The sequence below is a fragment of the Penicillium solitum genome, assembly GCF_028829755.1.
Source record: "Penicillium solitum strain IBT 25940 chromosome Unknown utg000009l_segment0_segment0, whole genome shotgun sequence".
In the NCBI taxonomy this organism is placed as follows: Eukaryota; Fungi; Ascomycota; class Eurotiomycetes; order Eurotiales; family Aspergillaceae; genus Penicillium; species Penicillium solitum.
The window spans coordinates 466,939-487,380 of NW_027072128.1; the positions used below are offsets into that span (position 1 = coordinate 466,939).

A 20,442-nucleotide genomic window follows, 5' to 3' on the forward strand; every position below is an offset into this window, starting at 1 on the left:
GGATCAATTGAAAGCAACCAGAAGCAACGACCAGGCTAAAAGCCACCATAAGCCTCACTCAATCCACCCTACACATAGCTTAGCTATCTTATTAAGAAGAAATTGAAATTTTATACAAATGGTTCTCTAATTATCAACAATGAACAAAGATAGATGAATACAAATAATCTTAGTCAGCGTACCGCCCCGCCGCCTGTCTGACCGCCTCCAAATTTGCCGGACTTTACTTTTTTTCCTTTACGATTTTTATCACCGCCAAACAGCCCTCTTTCTCATCCCAATACATTGCTTTCTTTGACTCTTCTCCACCTCGTCGTCCTCAATCATCATGGCGACTCTGGCGGAGAAGCTTGAGAAGATTAAGTCTCCCAAGCTGCAGAACCAGCATCACGTAAGTTTTCCCGCTGCATACCCAATCAATTAACACTAATATATTGATCCATGAACAGACCGCTGTGGTGCTCTCTGCAGTTGAGGATACTCTCCGTGATCAAAAGGCAGACTTCTCACCTACCGCATATTTCGCCGCTCTCCTTGCACTGCTCTCGCAGTCGCTTTCCGCATCCCAGGGCATTGTCAACAAGGACCTAGCGACATCCGTTGTCTACCTTCTCGACATCACAACCGTTTACGTCCCCGCCCCAATCCTTTGCTCCAAATTTTCCCAGATCCTCGAAGGTCTTGCACCCGCGCTCTCCCTCCCCGAGGTCGAAGCCCCGCTCCTGCGTCCTTCGATTGGCTGTCTTGAGTCTCTGCTCATTGCCCAGGATGCTGCATCATGGAATCTCCCCCACACACAGGTCGGCCCGCGACGCGCAATGGCAGGTCTGCTGAGTCTTTCAGTTGATCACCGTCCCAAGGTGCGGAAGCGTGCCCAGGAGGCTCTTGTCAAGGTTCTCAAGGCGCCCCCGCCCAGCCCGTCTCTGGACCACCCGGGTGCGGATATGTGCGCTCAGTCTGCGATGAAGACTCTGGGTGATAGCATCACGGCTGCTCACAAGCAAAAGAAGGGTCGTCATGATGCTCAGGCCAACAACCACGAGCCCCTTATCATTCACTCGTTGCAGCTGATCAAGACCATTGCCTCGGCGTCTGGTGGCTGGCCCAGTAAGAAGATCGAACCGCTCAGCGAACTTCTGATGAACGCTTCCCGATCGAGCAACGAGTATATCACCATGGGTGCCTTCGAGGTATTTGAGGTCATTTTCGAGGGAATGGCCGATGAGTTCTCATCTTCAAAGCTTCCCCGTCTTTTGGATGCCATCTCCGAACTCAAGCCTGCGCAGAATGACTCCCAGCTTCTCCCACCTTGGATTGCAGTGCTCTCTCGCGGTTACGATGTTGCCGCGCAAATCACTCCCGAGGACACTTTCGAGAAGTTGCCGGATCTGTTCACCCTGATTTCTGGATTCATGGCTTCCCCTTCCAGCAACATCCGCGTTTCCGCATCTGAGTGTCTCATCTCATTCCTACACAACTGTATCCCCAACAGTGTTATTGTGGAGCCATCTGTCTATGACGAGAAGACCTTGGAGAAGTTGTCTCGTGCAGCCGTTGACCTTCTGTCGGTGAAGTACCAGGCTGCTTGGAAGGAGGTGTTCAATGTTTGCTCCGCCCTGTTCGATTGCTTCAAGTGGCGATCAAGCCCGTATCTTGTCAAGATTGTCTCTACAATCGGTGAACTGCGCAGCAATGGCGGTTTCCACGGCAAGAAGGAAGCCGATGCTGTTCTTGGCAGTGCCATCGAGGCAATGGGCGCCGAGGCAGTATTGGAGATTCTTCCCCTCAACATTATTGAACAGAAGGCTGGTCAACCTGGTCGTGTCTGGATGCTGCCCATTATGCGCGACAGCGTGACCAACACGAACCTCCGCCACTTCCGTACCGAACTCGTTCCCCTGAGTGAGGCACTGTACCAGAAGGTGGTCAACTTCGGTGCCGCTGAGAAGTCTGTGGAAGTGAAGATCTTCGAAACTCTCGTCCAACAGACCTGGGGTACCCTTCCCGGCTACTGCGAGCTGCCGCTTGATCTTGAGGAGGCATTTGACCAGACATTCGCCGAGCTTCTTTCTAACGTTCTGTACAAGCAGACTGAGCTGCGTGTCGATGTCTGCCGTGCCTTGCAGAACCTGGTTGAGTCCAACCAGGCTATCTTGTCTGTCGAAAACGACGAGGATGATCTGATCTTGCAACGACGTATTACCAAGGTCGCTGCACAGAAGAACCTCACTCATCTCGGCAGTCTCGCGAGCAATCTGCTGGCTGTGCTGTTCAACGTCTACAGCCAGACCCTTCCCCACTACCGTGGCTACATTCTGCAGTGTATCAATGCCTACTTGAGCGTTACCCCTGAAAATGTAAGTTTCCCCCTCGGTTTTCTCCACGAATTAGCACGGACTAACACCCTTCATAGGAGCTTAACGAGACCTTCAACCGTGTTACTTCCATGCTTGAGTCTTCTTTAGTTGCCGAGCAAGAGACAGCTACCAAGCAGAGTGCTCAGGCTCAAAACCCGTCCGACAAGATGCCACCGACCTCCCACACCCTGATTGACCTTGTCATCGCTATGTCAATCTACCTCCCTCGCTCCAGCTTCAGTGGCTTGTTTGCCATGGCGGCAGCTATCCTCAACAGCTCATCCCCCAACCCGGATCAGCAACTCATCAAGAAGGCCTACAAGTTGATTCCCCGCCTTGGAACAACTGAGACTGGCCGCGCCGCCCTGCAGGAGCGTAGTGGAGAGTTGCAGGCTCTTATGCTTGCCACCACAGATACCACCCCTGCGTCTGGCCGCCGCGACCGCATGCTCGCTATCACCGAGATGATCAACCACCTGCCCACCTCGGATCTGCACTTTATCCCGGCAATCCTCTCCGAGGTGGTTCTGGGCTGCAAGGAGAGCAACGAGAAGGCACGCACAGCGGCCTTTGACCTGCTGATTCTCTTGGCCAAGCGCACAACCGATTCAGAGCGCAACCCTCCCGGCACTGTCATCCGCAGATCTCTTGTGCCAGGTGTGGCGGATGATTCTCCTGATGCTCCCGCTACCCTTGAGGAGTTCTTCACAATGGTCTCAGCCGGTCTGGCTGGTTCTGCTCCTCACATGGTTGGCGCCACCGTCACCGCCCTTTCGCGTCTGTTCTTCGACTTCCAGACACAACTTCAGCCTGAGATGCTCAAGGAACTCGTTGAGACCGTCGAACTCTTCCTTACTTCCAACAATCGTGAGATCGTCCGCTCTGTCCTTGGCTTCGTCAAGGTTGCAGTCGTCGTTCTCCCCGACGAGACCCTGCGCCCCCGTCTCAACACCATGGTTCCCAGCCTCATGGCCTGGAACAAGGAGCACAAGGGCCGTCTCCGCAGCAAGGTCAAGGGCATCATCGACCGACTGGTGCGCCGCTTCGGTGCTCCCCTCCTTGAGGCTATCGTCGGCGAGGAAGACCGCAAGCTTATCGTCAATATCCGCAAAGCCCGTGAGCGCAGCAAGCGCAAGAAGAAGGAGGGTGCCGAAGGCGAAGACGAAGACGAAGAGGAGAAGGCCTCCAAGCCTCAATCCGGCAACGCCTTCGACAAGGCCGTGTACGGCTCTGACTCCGACGACTCCGACAACTCGGATGATGGCGACAGCGATGTCGACGTCGACGACGTCGCTCAAATCAAGGGCCGCAACTCCAAGAAAAAGGCAGGCCAGAGCACCCAGTACATTCGCGAGATGTCCCCCGAAGACAACCCCCTCGATCTGCTCGGCTCCAACGCCCTCGCTAGCATCTCCACCACCAAGCCCAGCCAGCGCTTCCTCAACACAGGCCCCGGCTCGAAGAAGAAGCAGCGCGCCGCTAAGGTCGACGCTGACGGTCGTCTTGTCCTTGGCGATGATGGCGATGTCGTCGCTGATGATGTCGAGATGTCCGGTGCTGGTGACGGTGGCGTTAACGCCTACCTCGCTGCTGTCAGTGGACCTGACGCTGTCCGTCGTGGCCAGAGAGGTAAGGTTAAGATGGGTCAGTCGTCTAAGAAGAATGCTGGCGACAGCATGGATGTCGATGAGGACGACTTGAAGCAGGACCTGCGCGCTTCTGGATCCGGTCAGAGCTCTGGTCGTCGTGGTCTTGGTGCTCCCAAGACTTCTGGTGCTCCTGGCGGTGGTCGCATTGAGAAGCGTCGCAATCCAGGCAACGCTCCTCGGGGTGGTAACCGCTCGGGATGGGGCAAAAAGAGATAAACTATTTACTTTACAGTAAATGTTATCTCTTTTTTTTTGGCCTTGTCTGTCGGACTAGGGTACTGTAGGTGGAGAGAAGGAGGGTGGCATCTAGCAGATCCCGGAGTTATCGTTCTGAGTTCCCTGTTTTTCTGATTTCTTGTTTCTTTTGTTTCTGCCATCTGGTCTTCGGTCCCTGTCGTGCTTGGTTAGTGTTGACGTTCTCATAATACCCTCCGCTGTGGTGATTCCGTTGACTCTGGGCTTTTTTCTGTTTCGATGCAGAGTTATTCGACTCCGTGTTTTTTCATGATATGATTACGATTCTGTTCAAAAGTTTCTCTTAGGTCAATGGACATAGATATTGTTTTATTTTCATCGGTGTAAGATCTACGTACATGTAACCTACAGGCTGCGCATATCCTAGATGAGCTGTACCTTGTATATTTAACAACACTACCTAGTCTCGCAGCATCCCATCGCATTTCTATCCAAATTGGCGAATTATCCGAACTACAACTAAACACCCAAAATCCCAAATGCAGTGTGATTTTATCATATTCTCATTTGCAAAGCAGTTTATCATGCAAAAAAAAAGTGTATCGAACATATCAATCAGAACTTCATGAACGCGAGCCAGCCAACCAGGCAGCTCAGCAGCATTTCCCACAGCCCCCATCACTCGCCCAGAAAAAGTAGATGTAGAGTGCGATGCAAAAAGGGGAACAAATAACAAAAAAAAAAAGCTCACGAGCTCTAGACCAGAAGGCATAGCATCCATCAAAGGCCATAGCGTCGACAGCTTCTCCTCGCAGTATACAGCAGGACACAGTAGTAGCCCAACCGCTCGAGCATTCGAATCCAGCCAAAACTCCCATCGCCGATGCAATTCCAAACAAAATCACAATCCGCCACGGCGCAGAAATCGACTCCGTCGCTCATCGGGAGGTTATCGACCGGTTTGTACTGACGCCCCTTTCGTTCCTTTTCAACACTCTTGTCTTCAAATGCAGGTATCAAATATCAAATACCAGATCCCGGGAAATAGAGCAAAGCGATAAGTCGACAGAGCATACAGACACCAGACAGGATAATAATAATCTGGTCTAGCACACACTGACCCCAACAGACCAAACAACACAACAAGCAGGTGGATGATAATAATTAGAACAGGATCTCCCCGCTGTGTTCTGGTTCGAAGCCGAGCGCTTGCAGCTCATCGTAGCGCTTCTTATCGCCTGTTTTCCGCTTCGCGTCCTCCTTCTTCTTCAGCTCGAAGACTTCTTCGAATGGGGCTCTGGTCAGCGTGGGTGGGATATCGTCTTCGCGGTCAAGGTCCTGTGTATCAATTGTGTAAGCGGGGTTCATTGCCGGGGTACATTGTTGGTTTTCACGGGATAAATCCCGTAAATTGTAGTAGGGAATTGAGGAATTGAGGACTGTGGATTGGAGGAATTGGTCATACCACTTCGCCTAGCAGGAGCACATTCTCTCCACGAACGATGAAGATCCCGCGCGAGACATCAGCGAACAACTGTCCGGCATAGACGCGCTCTACGGTATCCTGGAAAACAAGGTTTGCTGCGAGAATTGAATGTCAGATAAAAGGGCGAGAGAGATTGGGGTTTGAGTGTGGTGCGACTGGCGTACCGAACTGGTCCCAGCTTCGGAGGACGCCGATGAGTTTGCGGCCGTCGCGGAGGATGAGGACGAGTTTCTCTGCGATTGCGTCAGCTATGTTCGTCTCTTGCACTCTCGTTCTTTCTGCTATTGAGTCGCTTTGAGCGCGGCTGCGTGCACATACTATCTGTTAGATCAAGCAGCTGTGCGGCGGTCGTGAACATCTGCGGGGGTAATTGCGGTGGGCCGCCTGTTGGCTGGGGGCCTGCTGGGCCGAGGGCATTCTGGGAGAATTGTTGGTTTTGCTGCGGGGTTCGAGGGGCCGGGGCAGGGCTTTCGTTTAGAGATAGGCGCTCCATGGTGTGGTGACTGTAGTTGTTGGATTGGCGGAGAGAAAATCGGAAAGCGGTGGGGAGGGGTAGGGGGTGGTGGGCGGGAAGACGCTGTTGCAGAGAGATTCAGGACTTTGATGTGGAGGTTCTCATTCTGTTTCCTTCGATCATCGCGATGGAGGATCGAGGTCGCGAAGGCCGTCATCAAGGGCGGTGAGTTTGTCTTGTTTGCTTGGGGTCGATCTATACATTTTGGTTTTTGATATTCTTCTTTTCAGAGGCACAGATACTCTCTATGGAGGGGGAAAATATACACCTGCTTTCTAAAGGTCTCAAGAAAAGTACATGCTATACAGAAGCGAAAGGGGGAATATCCAGAAACGAAAAAGAAAAAAAAAAAAAGACCAAAACCTCGAACCAGAAGCGAACAGGAAGCGTCTATATCTACAACACCCCGACACCCCTCTGCTGCCCCCTCATCCTCTCCTCCCGCCGCTTACTATACGGCGCACAGTATGGCTCATCAGCAGAGCCAATACTAGCCCTAATACCATCCTGCGAGCGATGATAAGCCGGGCTGGACGGCGCAGGCGGCAACTGCATCGCCTTAAACTGCGCATCCGTGATAACCCGCATTCCATAAAGATACCGCATAAGCTCAAAATCCGGCCGACTCCCAGCAAGCGTCTGGCCAAGACAATAGTGGTCCGCAGCGACGTGGTCGAGCATACGATCCCAAGCAGAGGGGAAGTCCCTCAGCGGAGTTCGAACAGTGTCATCAATAGAGCGGACCGACTCGCCGTCCTCGAGAACAGGCGATGACACGGGGTCCGAGATACCGTCGACAAACTTTGTATTCGGACACAGCGGACACCGCGCTGACGGCGGGGTCGGATGCGAGCGAAAGTGACTAAAAACGTGGGTGCGCCACTCTGCGCCGTCGTCGAAGGACTCGTGGCAGTCCAGCATGTGGAAGAGGCATGCGTATGTGCGCTGATCCGTGCTGGCTGTTAGCGATATGGGTATTGATGGGGTCGCGGATGATATAGAGGCTGCTGCGGTTGTGCCCCAGGACGAGATCGAGGCGCGCGATAGAGCGGGCTCTTGGACGCTGTCGGTGGTGATTAACGGTGCCATGTCACCGAGAACGTAGATCCCATCAGTGCTGCTATCTCCATGTGCGGCTTCAACGCCGGTGCCGGGCCTGGTATCCACTGATGATATTGACGGCGAGGGCGATGCGCTGGACAAGTCCGGCATGGTGGGCGAAGACGACATGGCGGTGACGACGACGCCCGGTTGCTTCTTCTTGTTGGGTTGCTTTTGCGACAGCGCGGGGTTCCTACTTGAAGCCGTGCTGTTGCTGGCAGTGGAACTCACGCTGATACTGACGCTGCGAGCAGAAGACGATCGACGATGGTCTCGATCTCTATGGCGGTCTCTATTCGAGCGTGAAACGAGAGGCGGATCGAAGTCGCCTCGACGATGGTCATCGGGGCTTGTGGGCTTGCGCTCCGACATGCTCCGTGATGCAAAAGATGGACGTCTATTTGCGCGGGATGGGTACGGCTGGATCGCGTCAGAGTCGGGTTACCTGACGGGGCTTACATAGCAAGAGTAGTAGGACCTGGTAGAGGTATAGGTATAGGAGAAAAGGAAAAGAGGGAAGTAATACAAATGAGGGGAACGGGATAGAGCGGGAAATACATACACCCCAGCGATCCGATATCAGATCAACACAACACCGTCAGATCTGCACTTTTTTGTCAGCATGCATGACATCTATAGGCTGATTTTGCGCATACGATGTAGGTAATGGCCATATAGAAAATGTTGAAGTGGGGGTGCTAAGGATTGGAATTTTTTTCCAATGCTTTAAATCTTAGGGCGGGGCATTGGGGGCTAGTTGGGTTTTATAAGGGACTTATATGGATTGTACTGTACCTTATAACACAGAATTATAAATATATTTTCTTTTACTTCTTCTCTTTGTTGAGGATGCATGGTCTGGGATACAATGCACGGGTACGGTTATCTGCAGGTTATTTTTTCGTTAGGGTAGTCTGACTCTATTACTTTGTATACTCGGCAATATGGTCATTCGAATCTGTATTCGTCATTTGTGGATATTAGTGAAGAATTGTATATTAAAAGCATGTTCGTAGCCTGAACTTGGTGGAGCAAATTTTAATTAAAATGACACAAACATCGAGTTATCTCCGTTTGTGGAGTAAAACATATAAAATAAATACCTTAGGGCTTTCCATGGGCTACGTCAGTAATAGTAGATTCTTCACACATACAAACATACATATGTAGGCTACATATGTAGGCTACAGGGTTGTGAACGGGGATCTAGATCATTGGGCGTGTTCTAGACAAAGTACTTTCACTTGACATGTGAATGTATCTTTTTGTTGGGAGATCCTATTCTTGGATGGGATAGAGTTGCCACACCGTTTCAGATTCGATACCTCAAAGACATATAAGACATATACGAGGACAAAAGGTCTATGTATAGTATACGTATGTTATAGACGCACCGAGTCAACTATACTGCCAAACCAAGGCCAAACATGGAATATGTATACAGATTGCGGGGGGATTTCACATGCAAATCAAGCTAGGATCTTCAATATACGAAAAAAATGATGAGTGAAAAATTTCTTGATTTTGCTCACAGTGTGAGGAATTAAGTAAGAGAAGAGAAGTAAAGGAACAGGGATCAGAAGTGAATGAGACCACAGGCCTCAAGAGAGGAGAATGACATAAAAAAAATAGAAGCAGGTCTTTCGACACGGAATTTTGGACTCGAAAAGAAAATGAAAAGTCTCCAGAGAGGAGTGAACAGCCAAAGGTAAAAAACAAAGATCCCAATCCGTCTATTTGGTGGAAGCGCCAGAGATAAGAAAAATCAAAACCAATCCGACACCGTTGATGCCCGCAAGCCAGAGTAAAAATGCACAAGTCTATATCGTTTCGTGGCGCGCATAACATAAGTTTTCAAGGCATAAAGAGGTTGCAAAGAAGAAAGCTAGAACCGCTCTGCCAAGTCACCGCCAGCAACGGAATTGTTGGCTGACGAGTTCATGGAAGAGAATCCGGCCGCGGGGTTGAGCATGTCCTGCACCGCAACCTTGGGAATCTGGGGCACGGGCAACTTGCGCTGCGTACCGTCCGGTTTAGACATGATGTCGGAAATGGTTGGGCCCATGTGGCCCTGAGTCGGGCTGTAATAATTGGGACCTTCTGGTTGCGGCTCCATAGGCGCCAGCGCAGGAGTGTGCTGGAGGGACAGGTGGCGAATCGAAGGCAGATGCAACTCGCTGGCACCGAGAGGGCGCAAGCGGGGTGAGTGTGCAGGGGTGGCCAAGGGGGTGTGGTCGGGGGTAGGGGACAGAGAATCATGAGAGAAGGTAGGAGAAGAAGGAGCAGTGGAGTTGGGGGAGTTGGGACGAGAGCGCTTGACACGATGGCCATAGCCATCATCGTCATCGTTGGAATGAGAACGGGTCATGTTCTGCGAAATCGCATAGGCGGAGAGCGAAGGGAGGCCTCGGCTAGTGCCGTGGTGACGGGAGCCAAAAATCTGGTGGCCTCGCGAGCCGTGGAAGCCCATGTGATCGTCACGCTCTACTTGCGACGCAGCTGTAGCCAGAAGGTTGATATCCATTCCAGAGGAAGCTCGCTCAGTGGTACGAGAGTAAGGACCCAAATTTGAGCGCATGTGGTTGGCGTAGTTGGAGAATGAATGAGGAGGCGAAACATCCGGAGATCCAACCTGCGAGACTGGGGCGGAGCGAGTGATGGGCTTGCTGGGAGGTGGCATCATGTTGGCAGCGTTGACCATGCCAGTGTCCTGGCCTGCAGCGGCCGCGGCCGCTGCCAGGTGCTGAGCCTTATTGCTGCGGCGCGAGTTGGGGTTGTTGTGGATGCGCGAGTGGCGGGTTAGTTCGTCTGATCGACTGAAGCGCTTCGTGCAACCAGGGAATTGGCAGGCGTGTGGCTTCTCTCCAGTGTGGGTACGGATGTGTCTCGTCTGGTGCTCCAGACGGTGGAAGGCACGGTCGCAAAGAGGACACTTGTACGGCCGGGGCAGATCCTGGCGGACCTCCTCGGTCGCGGGGCGCGCACCCTTCATGAGAGGCGGTAACAAGCTCACTGAAGAAGCCATTGAAGAATCTCCTGGAGTCGAGGGTGTCGAGTCGGGTGAGGTATCGTGAGGATTAAGTAGGTTTGAAAATCCCACTGAAGAAGCCGGCGGTGGCATGTGAAATCCCTGGGGTGGAGTTATGAAGGTTTGTTCTGAAGAGAGGACCGAGGACGGTTTTATCGCAGGGGTCCCGAGCTAACGTCGATCAAACACCCGGATTGGGATGTAAGGTCGATCGGGATCGGAGTGATGCGCAGTGAATGCTGATGGCTCGCTGTGTTGCAAAACCAAGTAGTCGAGTAGAGTTTGTGGGGGAGGAATAAAGCAAGAGAGAAGGAAGGGAAAAAAAAAGGAACCTGGAGACGACGATCTGGGGAGTCACAAATAATATAGGGAATGGAGGGGGAAGGAAGAAATCGGGGGAGAAGGGGCAGTGTCGGAATCGGACTTGGAGAAAAGAAAATTCTGAAAAATTCAAGTTCAAAAAGCAAAAAAATTGAAATTGAATTAAAATAAAAATTGCAAATAAAAAATTACAAAATAAAATAAAATAAAATAAATGCAGAGATTCTCAAGGTTGGAAGGTCAAGTGTGGGGGAGAAGAAGGGGACACTGGGGCAAAATAGGAAAAGTGGGAAATTTTGAGAAAAATTCAAAAATTGGAATATCCAAAAGGGGAAATTCAAACCCCAAAATGGAAAAATAAAATAATAAAATATAAAATAAAATAAAATACCCTTACTCGAGTGGGGTTATGTACACCGATCAACCTCATATAGTTGCAAATATACTATAGATACAATTGATTAATGAACTATTTTAAAAAACATTTAAATATAAAATGACATCCATCATTCTAATATGTAACATATACTTACAAAATGTACAAAAGAATATCCCCAAAAGAATCAAGAAACTACGTAACTGCATAAAGCAAAAATGTGGGGACTCGCATTTTTCCTGAAGAACCGTGTGGTGTGAGGGTGCGTGTCCCTATCCGGCTATCGCGCCTCTGGAGAATTTCTTATCAAGAACATGGGGAATTTGGGAATTTCTACTGGCCTTCTGATTTGGCCTATCTCCGAATGACGAGCGACCCAGAGTGGATGATAAAAAAATGATGGCATGCGGAGAGCTGATGACGAGCAGAACCTGGGGTCTCCAGCACTCCAGATTATAAATTTATATATGTATACTCCGTACTCCGTAACAGTATATAACTCTTGAGATACCCTCCAGAAGGGTCAAAGTCTGGGGGTTACGATCATTCTAGGCCGGACCAGTCCAGACCCATGTACAATGGAGATCCTGGGGACCATCTGATCCTGTCACGGAGTGACGAGAGCGAGGATCATCGATGATGTCGACTAAGGTGAAATCTCACAAGGTTAATTTTTTTGTAATCATGTAGTCACGCGAAAAACACAATCAACAGGTCATCCAGTATAAAAACATGAGGCACGAAAATGACTCGGGTCACCCCAAATTCCTTTATGGCTTCATCATCCGGAGGAATCATCATCCCCCGGAACCCTACATCGTATATTGACTGTACTCCATACTCCGTACAAAACCCTGGAATCCTCCACTCAGGTTCGCCGACAATCCCCCGGACTTTGGGGTAAGATATGATGAATTTCCCTTTTTTTATTTTTAAACAGACTCCCAAATTTGATTGTGGAACGATAAAGCGAAGCAACAGTTTTGATAGGCGCGGATCATCCAATTATTGATAGCCCTGATGCACCTGCCATGCAGCCGCAAAGCCGCGTATCTCGACAAAGGGACCAGATGTGCCAGTGTCAGCCCCTGCACGATGAGCATTTAGCTGCATTCCTTGCGCAAGAAGACAGCAGTCTCCCCAAGTTGCCAAGACGTCCAAGTATAGAAAGTGACCCAGGGGGCGTAGATTTCCTTTTCTTGGCCGGCTGAATCTCGCAGGGTAATAACCGGGGGTCTGGGGGCCCCTGTTCCCAGGATAATATTAAATCTATTAAATATATTAAAATATGCATGTGTATATATTTTATTATTCTCCTATCAGTGTGTGGGATATGTTCACGCTTTCTCTGGAAGGCAACCATGACACGCTTACAGGCTACTTTCATCCGAAGTTCCCCCGGCTTTATGGAAGAAGCCAACCAAAGGGCCGAGGTGCGGGACAAACGGACGGGGGGCAAAGATACGCCCACTCGGCAAGGCCGTCTCGCCGAGAGCCCGGTCTACCTTTTGATAATAAGGCGTTATCTTTGGGGTTTGGGGTCCGGGATACACTACTCCGTTATCACATTATAACAGTAAGATGTATATGGGCACCTCTACCTTACTTTTATATTGTATATTGTTATCCAGAGTACAATTGGTAGTAAGTAAAAAGTCCAGGGTAGGGTCCCCCTTTAGTGGCAGATCTTAACGGAAGTTGTACCCCCGGAACAGCAAATCCAGCCGATCTCCACAGTTCCCTGGGGATATTGGCTAATGTCCCCCCTTGGCAAATCAGGATGATTTAACAGACAAAAAGGCAAAGACAAAGATAACGGGTAGTAACCAGGGCCCAGATTCTTATGCCGGCCCGACTGCCGAGTTCGTACTTTTGAGTTCTACGGGGATCTGGAAGAAATCGCACGAATCCCTGTTCTCTTGGGTTTTTAGGAAATAAAAATGAGCTCACAAATATACCCGACGGTACACTGCCGCAACCTGGAGTTCTCCATTTTTCTCCACGGGGAATATGGATATGGCACCATTCTAGATAAAGTCCGGATTCGGAGTGGCGATCTGCAGGAAGTGATAGTTTGATCTTTTATTTAATATTTTATTTTATTGTATTAATTTTAATCCAAGAAGCAGGTACGAGTCTACAAGCAATTACCCGCCTTTTGCCGACTTTTTGCGACGTGTACATAGTACATTTGTTAAGGATCATGAAACCAGGGTCTAAGGCGTTTCTGTTTCAGGTGACGAATTCACTAAGATCTATTACGCTTTACGTACTCCGTACTTAGCACGGGGTAGTAGAAATTGAATCATATTTACAGAGAACAGCAGGCATATCGGATTCAAAGTCCCGACCTATTTCCTTCCCCAGAACTCGACTCACTTTCCTAACCAGGTCCTCACAATCGAAAGATCCACAAAGCTACCCCGTACTCCGTACTATCTTTCGAAATACGGAGTACGTTGTAGATAGTGGAAGGTGGGGGAAATCAAAACCGGTAGTTCCAATCGCCGATTATCCAAAATCGCAATATCACGGCTACAGAACCTCATCCCATAAGCCGTATACGCCCCAGACAATTCAGTCTTCTTTTTTACATGATCTACCAAGTTTGTCATGCCGCTTTACCCGGTGATCACCGTTCTCCAAAACATAAAAATATGTAAAGTCCTCCGTACTCCATATCTTATCCCTACCCCACAATCCCCCGGCGATACGCCCTTGGGGAGAGACCCCAAACCGCACCCGCAGAAAGCGATCTACGACTGACATCTCAATCCTTCTGCCAAATCTACCTTGATCGTCGTGATCGCCCCTAGAATGTGATCCTCCGATATCGCTATCGTCATGGGGGCGCCCCTCCACATAAGGTCGATCCATCACGCCATCTAGGGAAACGCCGCAATATACGGAGTAGTGTATATTGTGCCTGAGGTAACCTACCTATAGCCTTGCAAACATATCAACTTGAATTTACCGCTCATGCCATGAAAGTTAGATTGGGATTCGTCACTCTCAGCATTCCTCCCACTTTTCACTCCGACAACGCTGATCAATCTCATTATTCTGGCATGCAGACCCGCGCACAGGGCGGGTACGTCGATCCTGGATGGGGGGAAAAAGCAAAACCCAGTCCCACGGACCAAAAATAGGGCCAAGATAAAGAGACGAAATGCGAAGCAGAAACAACAGGAAAAGGGAGAAAGGGCAAAAAAAAAAGGAAAGAAAATGAAAAAGTCAAAATGAAAAGAGTGAACGCAATAATGCTGGATTGGGAACATGGAGATCCCCCCGGACTCCCTCCGTTATTAGTCCGGAGCCTCGATGTACTCCGTGCGGAATTCCTTTTCCATCCGAGCTCTTTCAGGACTGGGATTCAGCCCTCGAGGGTACCTACAACATATCTTCTTAGTCAAGATGTCGTCGGCGACCAGTGAGATCTATTTCTAGTTACCTAACGGTTCCCTATCAACACCCCCGCACATCCCCAGATCGTCACGCAAGATAACATTCGAGGGGGCTTGAGAGACAAGGATGGGGAATACTTTTTATATTTCTTTATTATTCACACCCTCTTCCTGGATATTAACCCTAAAGAGATTTTCTAGTGCAAGCCAGTAGGGCATGAGTCCGGGTCTGGACGCGACCCTTTTCAGCCCGCACCCCCCTTGCTACATGGGACTCAGCAGTTGCTACTGGCTGTACGACATCCAACACGGTGTGAGTCATGACGTGCTCACGTCTCAGCTCGAGGAATACCCAAGCTGAAAGCGCCTAAGAGAAAGCCAAAAGATAAAGATAAATAATAATAAAAAAAAAAGTGACACGCCAACTAACAACAGGGGGATCGACTCGACTTTTGCGCGCTCTGTTTCCAATTGCGCTGCTGCCGCTGGGTTCTGTGTCCTGTCTTGCTGCCTGGAGACTGAAACCCATCCTACCGAGCGAGGCGCCACCTGTCAGCAAGACAAAGACGTAATTTTACGCCGGGTGATGGTAGGCTGCGAAAGGGGGAATAGGGTGGTTTTGGATGCTTCAATATATAACTTGTGGAGTACAGTTGTAGGTAGTATGTCTCATTGTGTCTCAAGGTGACATTTGGTAATGCTTGGCAGGTCTCGATGCGGGGGAGTAGTTTCAATAAGGAAGAATCCGGGGTAGGTTTGGTTTTGGAGCAACATTCCACAAGACTCAAAGGAATGATGGGGTGTCCTTTCGGGTGCAGGTACTTTGTACAGCGTGGGGGGTTGTATTAGTTCTACGTAGGCTACTCCAAATGTTCCTCAAGAAGACACATATGCTTTGAAGAATTCACAGGTGCAACCCTAATCAGCTCGGGGGTTTTGCATGTGATTACGTAAGGGATTTCCCAATCGAGGTCAACCCCATCTTTACCTATCTTGGACTTTTTACGGACACTCACTCTCTTGCTTATTGCCAAATTTCAGCCAAGGCGAGCGATCAGCGATCCACACCTTCTGGAACAAATACCCTCCCTGGCACCCAATAAGCGGCGCAAATGGCCTCACACTGATATCACCATATGCGGGGCCGCTATTCCGGAGTCCGCGATCAGACCATTGGTGGAATTCTTACATTTGTCCGGGAGATTACACCCTATCTTGCTATTTACAATCTATGTTCTAATAGACTATAGAACATGTGATATTCTGGGGAATAGATAGCGTCAACGAAAAAAAAAAAAAAAGAGAAAACAGAAGCTGAGGCGGGGAAGATTGTCCATTGCCGTGTCCAGTTCTCGGTGAAACCCCGACACTCCCCCCCATTCCACCATAATCCCACTCGGGCACTACATACGTACATGTAGAGGGGGGAGAAAAAAATTTTCTATCTTTTCAACTCCACTGAGCGATTTATCATCATTTCTCTTACCCCATATTTGCCTGAGTACCATAATTCAACCCACTCGCGGAAGCCGGGATCAACATACGGAACACAATGCCCCTGTCGCTCATGCGATCCACACCGGCCACAGTTTCTATGTAATTTAAGTCTTGGAGGACGCTACAACCAGGTACCATATGCAGTAGATCACTTAGTCTGAGATGAAGTAGATCCTAGCTTTGGATAGAATTTCCAAGGGTGTGGGAGTGGGAATAAACCTTCCTAACCTATTAACCCACTAGAGAAACAGGGGGGTAGACAAAGAAAGGGAAAAAAGGTACCAAGTACTCCGTACTAAACCCTTCTTTCCCTCTTTCAAATCACACAGTGGGATTCGTGGCTTAACCCATTTCGCCCCAAACACATACCATAACGGGCGAATCCCCGAGATCGATATTGGCGTATTTTTGATCTCGCTCGCGGGAGGAGTCCGCTCCGAACCAGTTGCGCTATCGCTAGCACGTGTATGGGGGGTTTTCTTGGTAATTGGATTATCGGATTATTGGATTATTAGTTTGAACTATTGGAAACCGGCACACAAAAGCATAACTGCGGGAGCTCCGGACTCTGTCTTCCCCATTAGGATACCGTGAAGCGGGGGGGTCCAGATCTCCACAGGTGTGATAGCTTGCGAGTTTCACATGTTCACATATTCACATGCGGAAATCATGTGTTTATCTTGTTGGCTTGCGCTCAAGTCTGGAATGCGGGATGTGGAGGTTTTGATAAGAATGACTGGAATGCGCCAATATGTGTGTGGCTGCATGCCTTGCATTGTGGACGGAGTATGTAAATGTGTAGGTACGAAGTACCTTGGGGAGGAGCGAGAAAATGGCGTCATTGAAAGGGGGGCCATGTGTTTTCTCCAGATTTGTTGCCCACATTGATAAGAGATTCAGATACGAGACGTATTAAGCACGTCTTTCTTTCAACTTGACCCGGATATAAACACTAATCTGACCTAAGGATGTTGTATGTGGTATGTTATATGACCATGTACATATCGCGAAAGATGACGACAGAGCTCATAACCTAGACCATTCTTCTGCAGGTACCAGACCACGACATCAGCCCATAGGGCTAGCTGGACAGAGAAAATCCTCGGGTGATCTCGGAGGATGACATGGTGACATTCTCGCACAAACTTCCAAGGTTATGGCATTTTTTTTCCTAGTTGCGGGGCTTAGTGCCGATATGGGAGTCTACCGAAACTCCACGATGATCAGGGGGGGCGTTTATTTTATTTTATCCAAGTCAGAAAGAGGAAGGTATGCCATGTCTTGGCTATCCATTTTGGTCTGATGTGTAGTATAAACGGAGATATGTACCTTGTACGGAGTAGTTTTAGACACTATGAAGAACTACTCGATGGCAAATTCAAGGAAATAGATTTTTTTTCACGGAGCAAACACTAAGTCAAGTAACTATAATTCAAAAAGGGGTTCGGTGAGACTTGATATTTTTTTCTCTCTCCCCCTGTGTCAGTTCCCGTCTCTGGAGCCTCCCGATTTACGCAACTCGGGCGAAATTCTCTCGGCATTGCCGTGCCGAGTCGGGTTCTCTCTCAGCGAGTCACCGTGCCGGTTTCTTTCTTTTTTTTTGGCCCAGGTATTGGTTTGGTACTCTCCACACTACCCGCACCTATTATTATCATTCCATACTGTATCAGCTGTATGGGGGGCTGGTTTTCTTTTTTGAGAAGAAAAAACTCCTAGCTGCCGTACCACCCCCGAAATTCCTCCGAGGTTCGGAAGTTGGAAGTCTGGGGTGAGCCGTGGGATGATCTGGATGCGCGGACCTACTGCCCATGCAGGCAATCCCCTAGGGTCTTCCCGTCTAATAGCGCTGCACAGAATGCTTGTCTTCCATTGTTGTGCAAGCCTCGGGATGGGAGAGCCTCGGGATAACGGAAGTTCCTCGGATATAGCTCTTAGGTAATTCTTGGGACATATCCTGTTTCTTCTCCGGGTTTTGTACGGAGTATGCCCAGTCTACTCCGCATGTAGCGGTGAGGCCCTGTGGAGTTTTGCCACTCTGTACAGGCAAGTTGTGGAGGTCTGATAAAAATTTGCTGTCTAGATCTGGAGTGTATGATTCGACTCGCTGTCTCTTCAAACCCTAGATTTTCCTCTTCGGGAAAGGAAATGTCAAAATATTGAATATCAAAAGCTCTAAAGGTTCAAACAGAGATGTGATTATACTAATCATTGAAAACAGAATCGATTATGTTAAAAGAGAGAACCGTCTAAGTATTTCAGCCAACAATATATATTCTTCAATCCCTCATACTCTCCAAACTATTGGACGTTCTATTCGACTAATAAGCCTACGTACAATAGCTGTGAATGTTTTTCCCTTTCAACATGAATTACAGATACTCGCTTTGACCCCGGCGAAAAGAAACAGAGAGATTCCGTAACTGCACAGATGCTCGAGGTTCTGAATGCGAATGTGAAAAAACCATCAATTTGATCTCATCTATAATCAGTCACTTTTTAGGCTCTATAGGAAGCGGTATATAGCACTTAAGCATTTCCCCTCTAAGAAAACTTGTAAAAAGATCAAAAACCTTAAGAATTAAGAAAAGAGAGGCAACCCTAATTTGGCGTCGGAGGTTCTTCATTCTATATCGATATTCGGACGTCTCATGAGTCTATGACACGCCCGCTGGTAACTTTCTGTTGGATGTATGTATGCCCAACTCCTTGTCCAACTCTTGATCTCTGTAACCTTTTCTTCTGTTCTTTTGATATATGCCGGTTTGTTTTAATTCCTCACTAGCACTGTTCGTTTTGTTATATTCCGAAAACTTCGCTTCTCGATCCCTCTAGATGCTGTGAAGGGGGCGTTAGGTACGCAACAACGATATTTCATACAGTTCCTTGAAAAGGAGATCAAAGCCTCTGACCAGATGATATTTAACTCGAATTTGTATTACCTCCGGCCGTATAGTCGGCAAGCTTTTCCGCCTTTATAAGGAAAGGTATGCAAGATCACTATAGCATCAAAGCCTAGGTAAATGGCGCCTCCTGCTAATACAGCTACAGCTCCTTCCCCTCTGTCTGCGCCGATCTAATTCCATGAAGCATTACTACAGAGCACCCCTCCATAACCACGGATTTACCGTACAGCGATGATGGGGTGCTTGAAGGGCCACCAGCCTCCTCCCCCGAACACCGATCCAGGAGCCTGGAGCCACTGTTGTCGGCTTACGCCCCGTACCAAGTACGAGTAGGCGTAGGCATTTGTGACCTCGCGTATATGTGGAAGAACTTGCCAACGATTCAGCCGGATGCGACATCCGCGATGCTCACCACACAACTGGACGCCTGGACCTCATCTACAAGGAAGCGTACAAAAGATCTCTGCAGCGCATCCATGGCCCCCTTCACGGCGTCCGGGGGGATCGACCAACGTAGCTTGGGAGACATGGCAGGAGAAATGGGATGAGCGGAAAAAGAGAGCAGACCGTCATGTGTCGGCTGAGGGCCGAAGAAGTAAAAGAAGAGAGAGGAGACATGGGGAGGAGGGGGGATTTACATTGCGAGGCCATCATGGTTTGGGCAGGTGTGATTAGGGCAGGTGCGAGTTAAGGCAGGGACGACCTCAATGTCTGCGGTCATGGTGAGTACATGGAACTTCAAACCCGAGATGTACCTTAATTGCTTGGAGAAATTTCAGAACTATTGCTGGTGGTCGATCTCTATTAGAACTATTAGTGCTAAAATTCTTATATCAATGCTTCGATGGTGGCAGTTGGGGGAATAAATGATAGAGGTTGAGCCTTGGGGGATGGAACATATTCTTTAGTTAAATATCTCCTTCTCTAGTGCAGCAGCTGGAATTTTACTGTCAGCATTTGAAAGAGGATTTGTTCAAGAAGAAGAAGAAGAAGAAGCTGAAGCTGTTGCCCAAGCCAAGATAGGAACAACACAGTAGGCACTTTCAATCACCAAATCGAGCGAAGACTGAAGGTAGTTGGTCGCAAATCATGAGCTGGCGGGAATCTATCACCACCAAAGCAGCAGACGATATATTGTACGTATTTCAAAGCAGTCGAGTCGCATGTGACACTAGAAACAGTGATGTGAAAGCACCAGACACACAAACAAGGTAGGGTGCGAACTCTGGGGGAGCATCCAAAGACGATGGTATATCTTATGCTACCTACTTTGTAACTGCACATTTTAATCTAGTCTCCTTTATGGTTGGCGGTTTTCATCCTCGGTGGGTTTAGTAGTGCAAAAACAACGGCTCTAGCGCATACAATACTTCACGTTGCCTCGCTGCGTTTGGGTGCATGTTAAATTGGAACTAACGCTAACGATCTAGTGATTGCATACAGTATAGATTGCGACAGTACTCTGGATTACAGCTAGCTTCCCGGTGGAATGCCAAGTCCACTGCAAATGCGATTTCTAAATCCAGAGGGAAAAGGTCCAAAAGCCACAGCCATTGACAGAATCCCAGCAACAGGCGCAAATGCGGGTATTCAGCTTTCAGTGAAATAGAA

The 20,442-nt window shown here is 49.0% G+C and overlaps 4 protein-coding genes across 4 annotated transcripts; 1 reads left to right on the top strand and 3 right to left on the bottom strand.

The window, feature by feature from the left end:
* Positions 1 to 328: 328 nt before the first annotated feature.
* Positions 329 to 4,222, top strand: N7455_011309 (mRNA-binding protein RRP12; the record flags this gene model as incomplete). The annotated part of the gene is made up of 3 exons (XM_040958862.2): positions 329 to 391; positions 450 to 2,357; positions 2,414 to 4,222. The coding sequence occupies 3 exons, from the start codon at positions 329 to 331 to the stop codon at positions 4,220 to 4,222; spliced, it is 3,780 nt and encodes a 1,259-aa protein (XP_040810694.1).
* A 1,143-nt stretch (positions 4,223 to 5,365) lies between these two features.
* Positions 5,366 to 6,180, bottom strand: N7455_011310 (U6 snRNA-associated Sm-like protein LSm1; the record flags this gene model as incomplete). Its single annotated transcript, XM_040958934.2, has 4 exons — positions 5,366 to 5,539; positions 5,667 to 5,782; positions 5,852 to 5,920; positions 6,006 to 6,180. 4 exons carry the CDS (start codon positions 6,178 to 6,180, stop codon positions 5,366 to 5,368), a joined length of 534 nt encoding a protein of 177 aa, XP_040810650.1.
* A 417-nt stretch (positions 6,181 to 6,597) lies between these two features.
* Positions 6,598 to 7,674, bottom strand: N7455_011311 (uncharacterized protein; the record flags this gene model as incomplete). The annotated part of the gene is made up of 1 exon (XM_040958927.2): positions 6,598 to 7,674. One exon carries the CDS (start codon positions 7,672 to 7,674, stop codon positions 6,598 to 6,600), a length of 1,077 nt encoding a protein of 358 aa, XP_040810642.2.
* Positions 7,675 to 9,187: 1,513 nt separating this feature from the next.
* N7455_011312 (C2H2-type zinc finger protein) lies at positions 9,188 to 10,423 on the bottom strand (the record flags this gene model as incomplete). The annotated part of the gene is made up of 1 exon (XM_040958847.2): positions 9,188 to 10,423. One exon carries the CDS (start codon positions 10,421 to 10,423, stop codon positions 9,188 to 9,190), a length of 1,236 nt encoding a protein of 411 aa, XP_040810720.1.
* Positions 10,424 to 20,442: the final 10,019 nt, after the last annotated feature.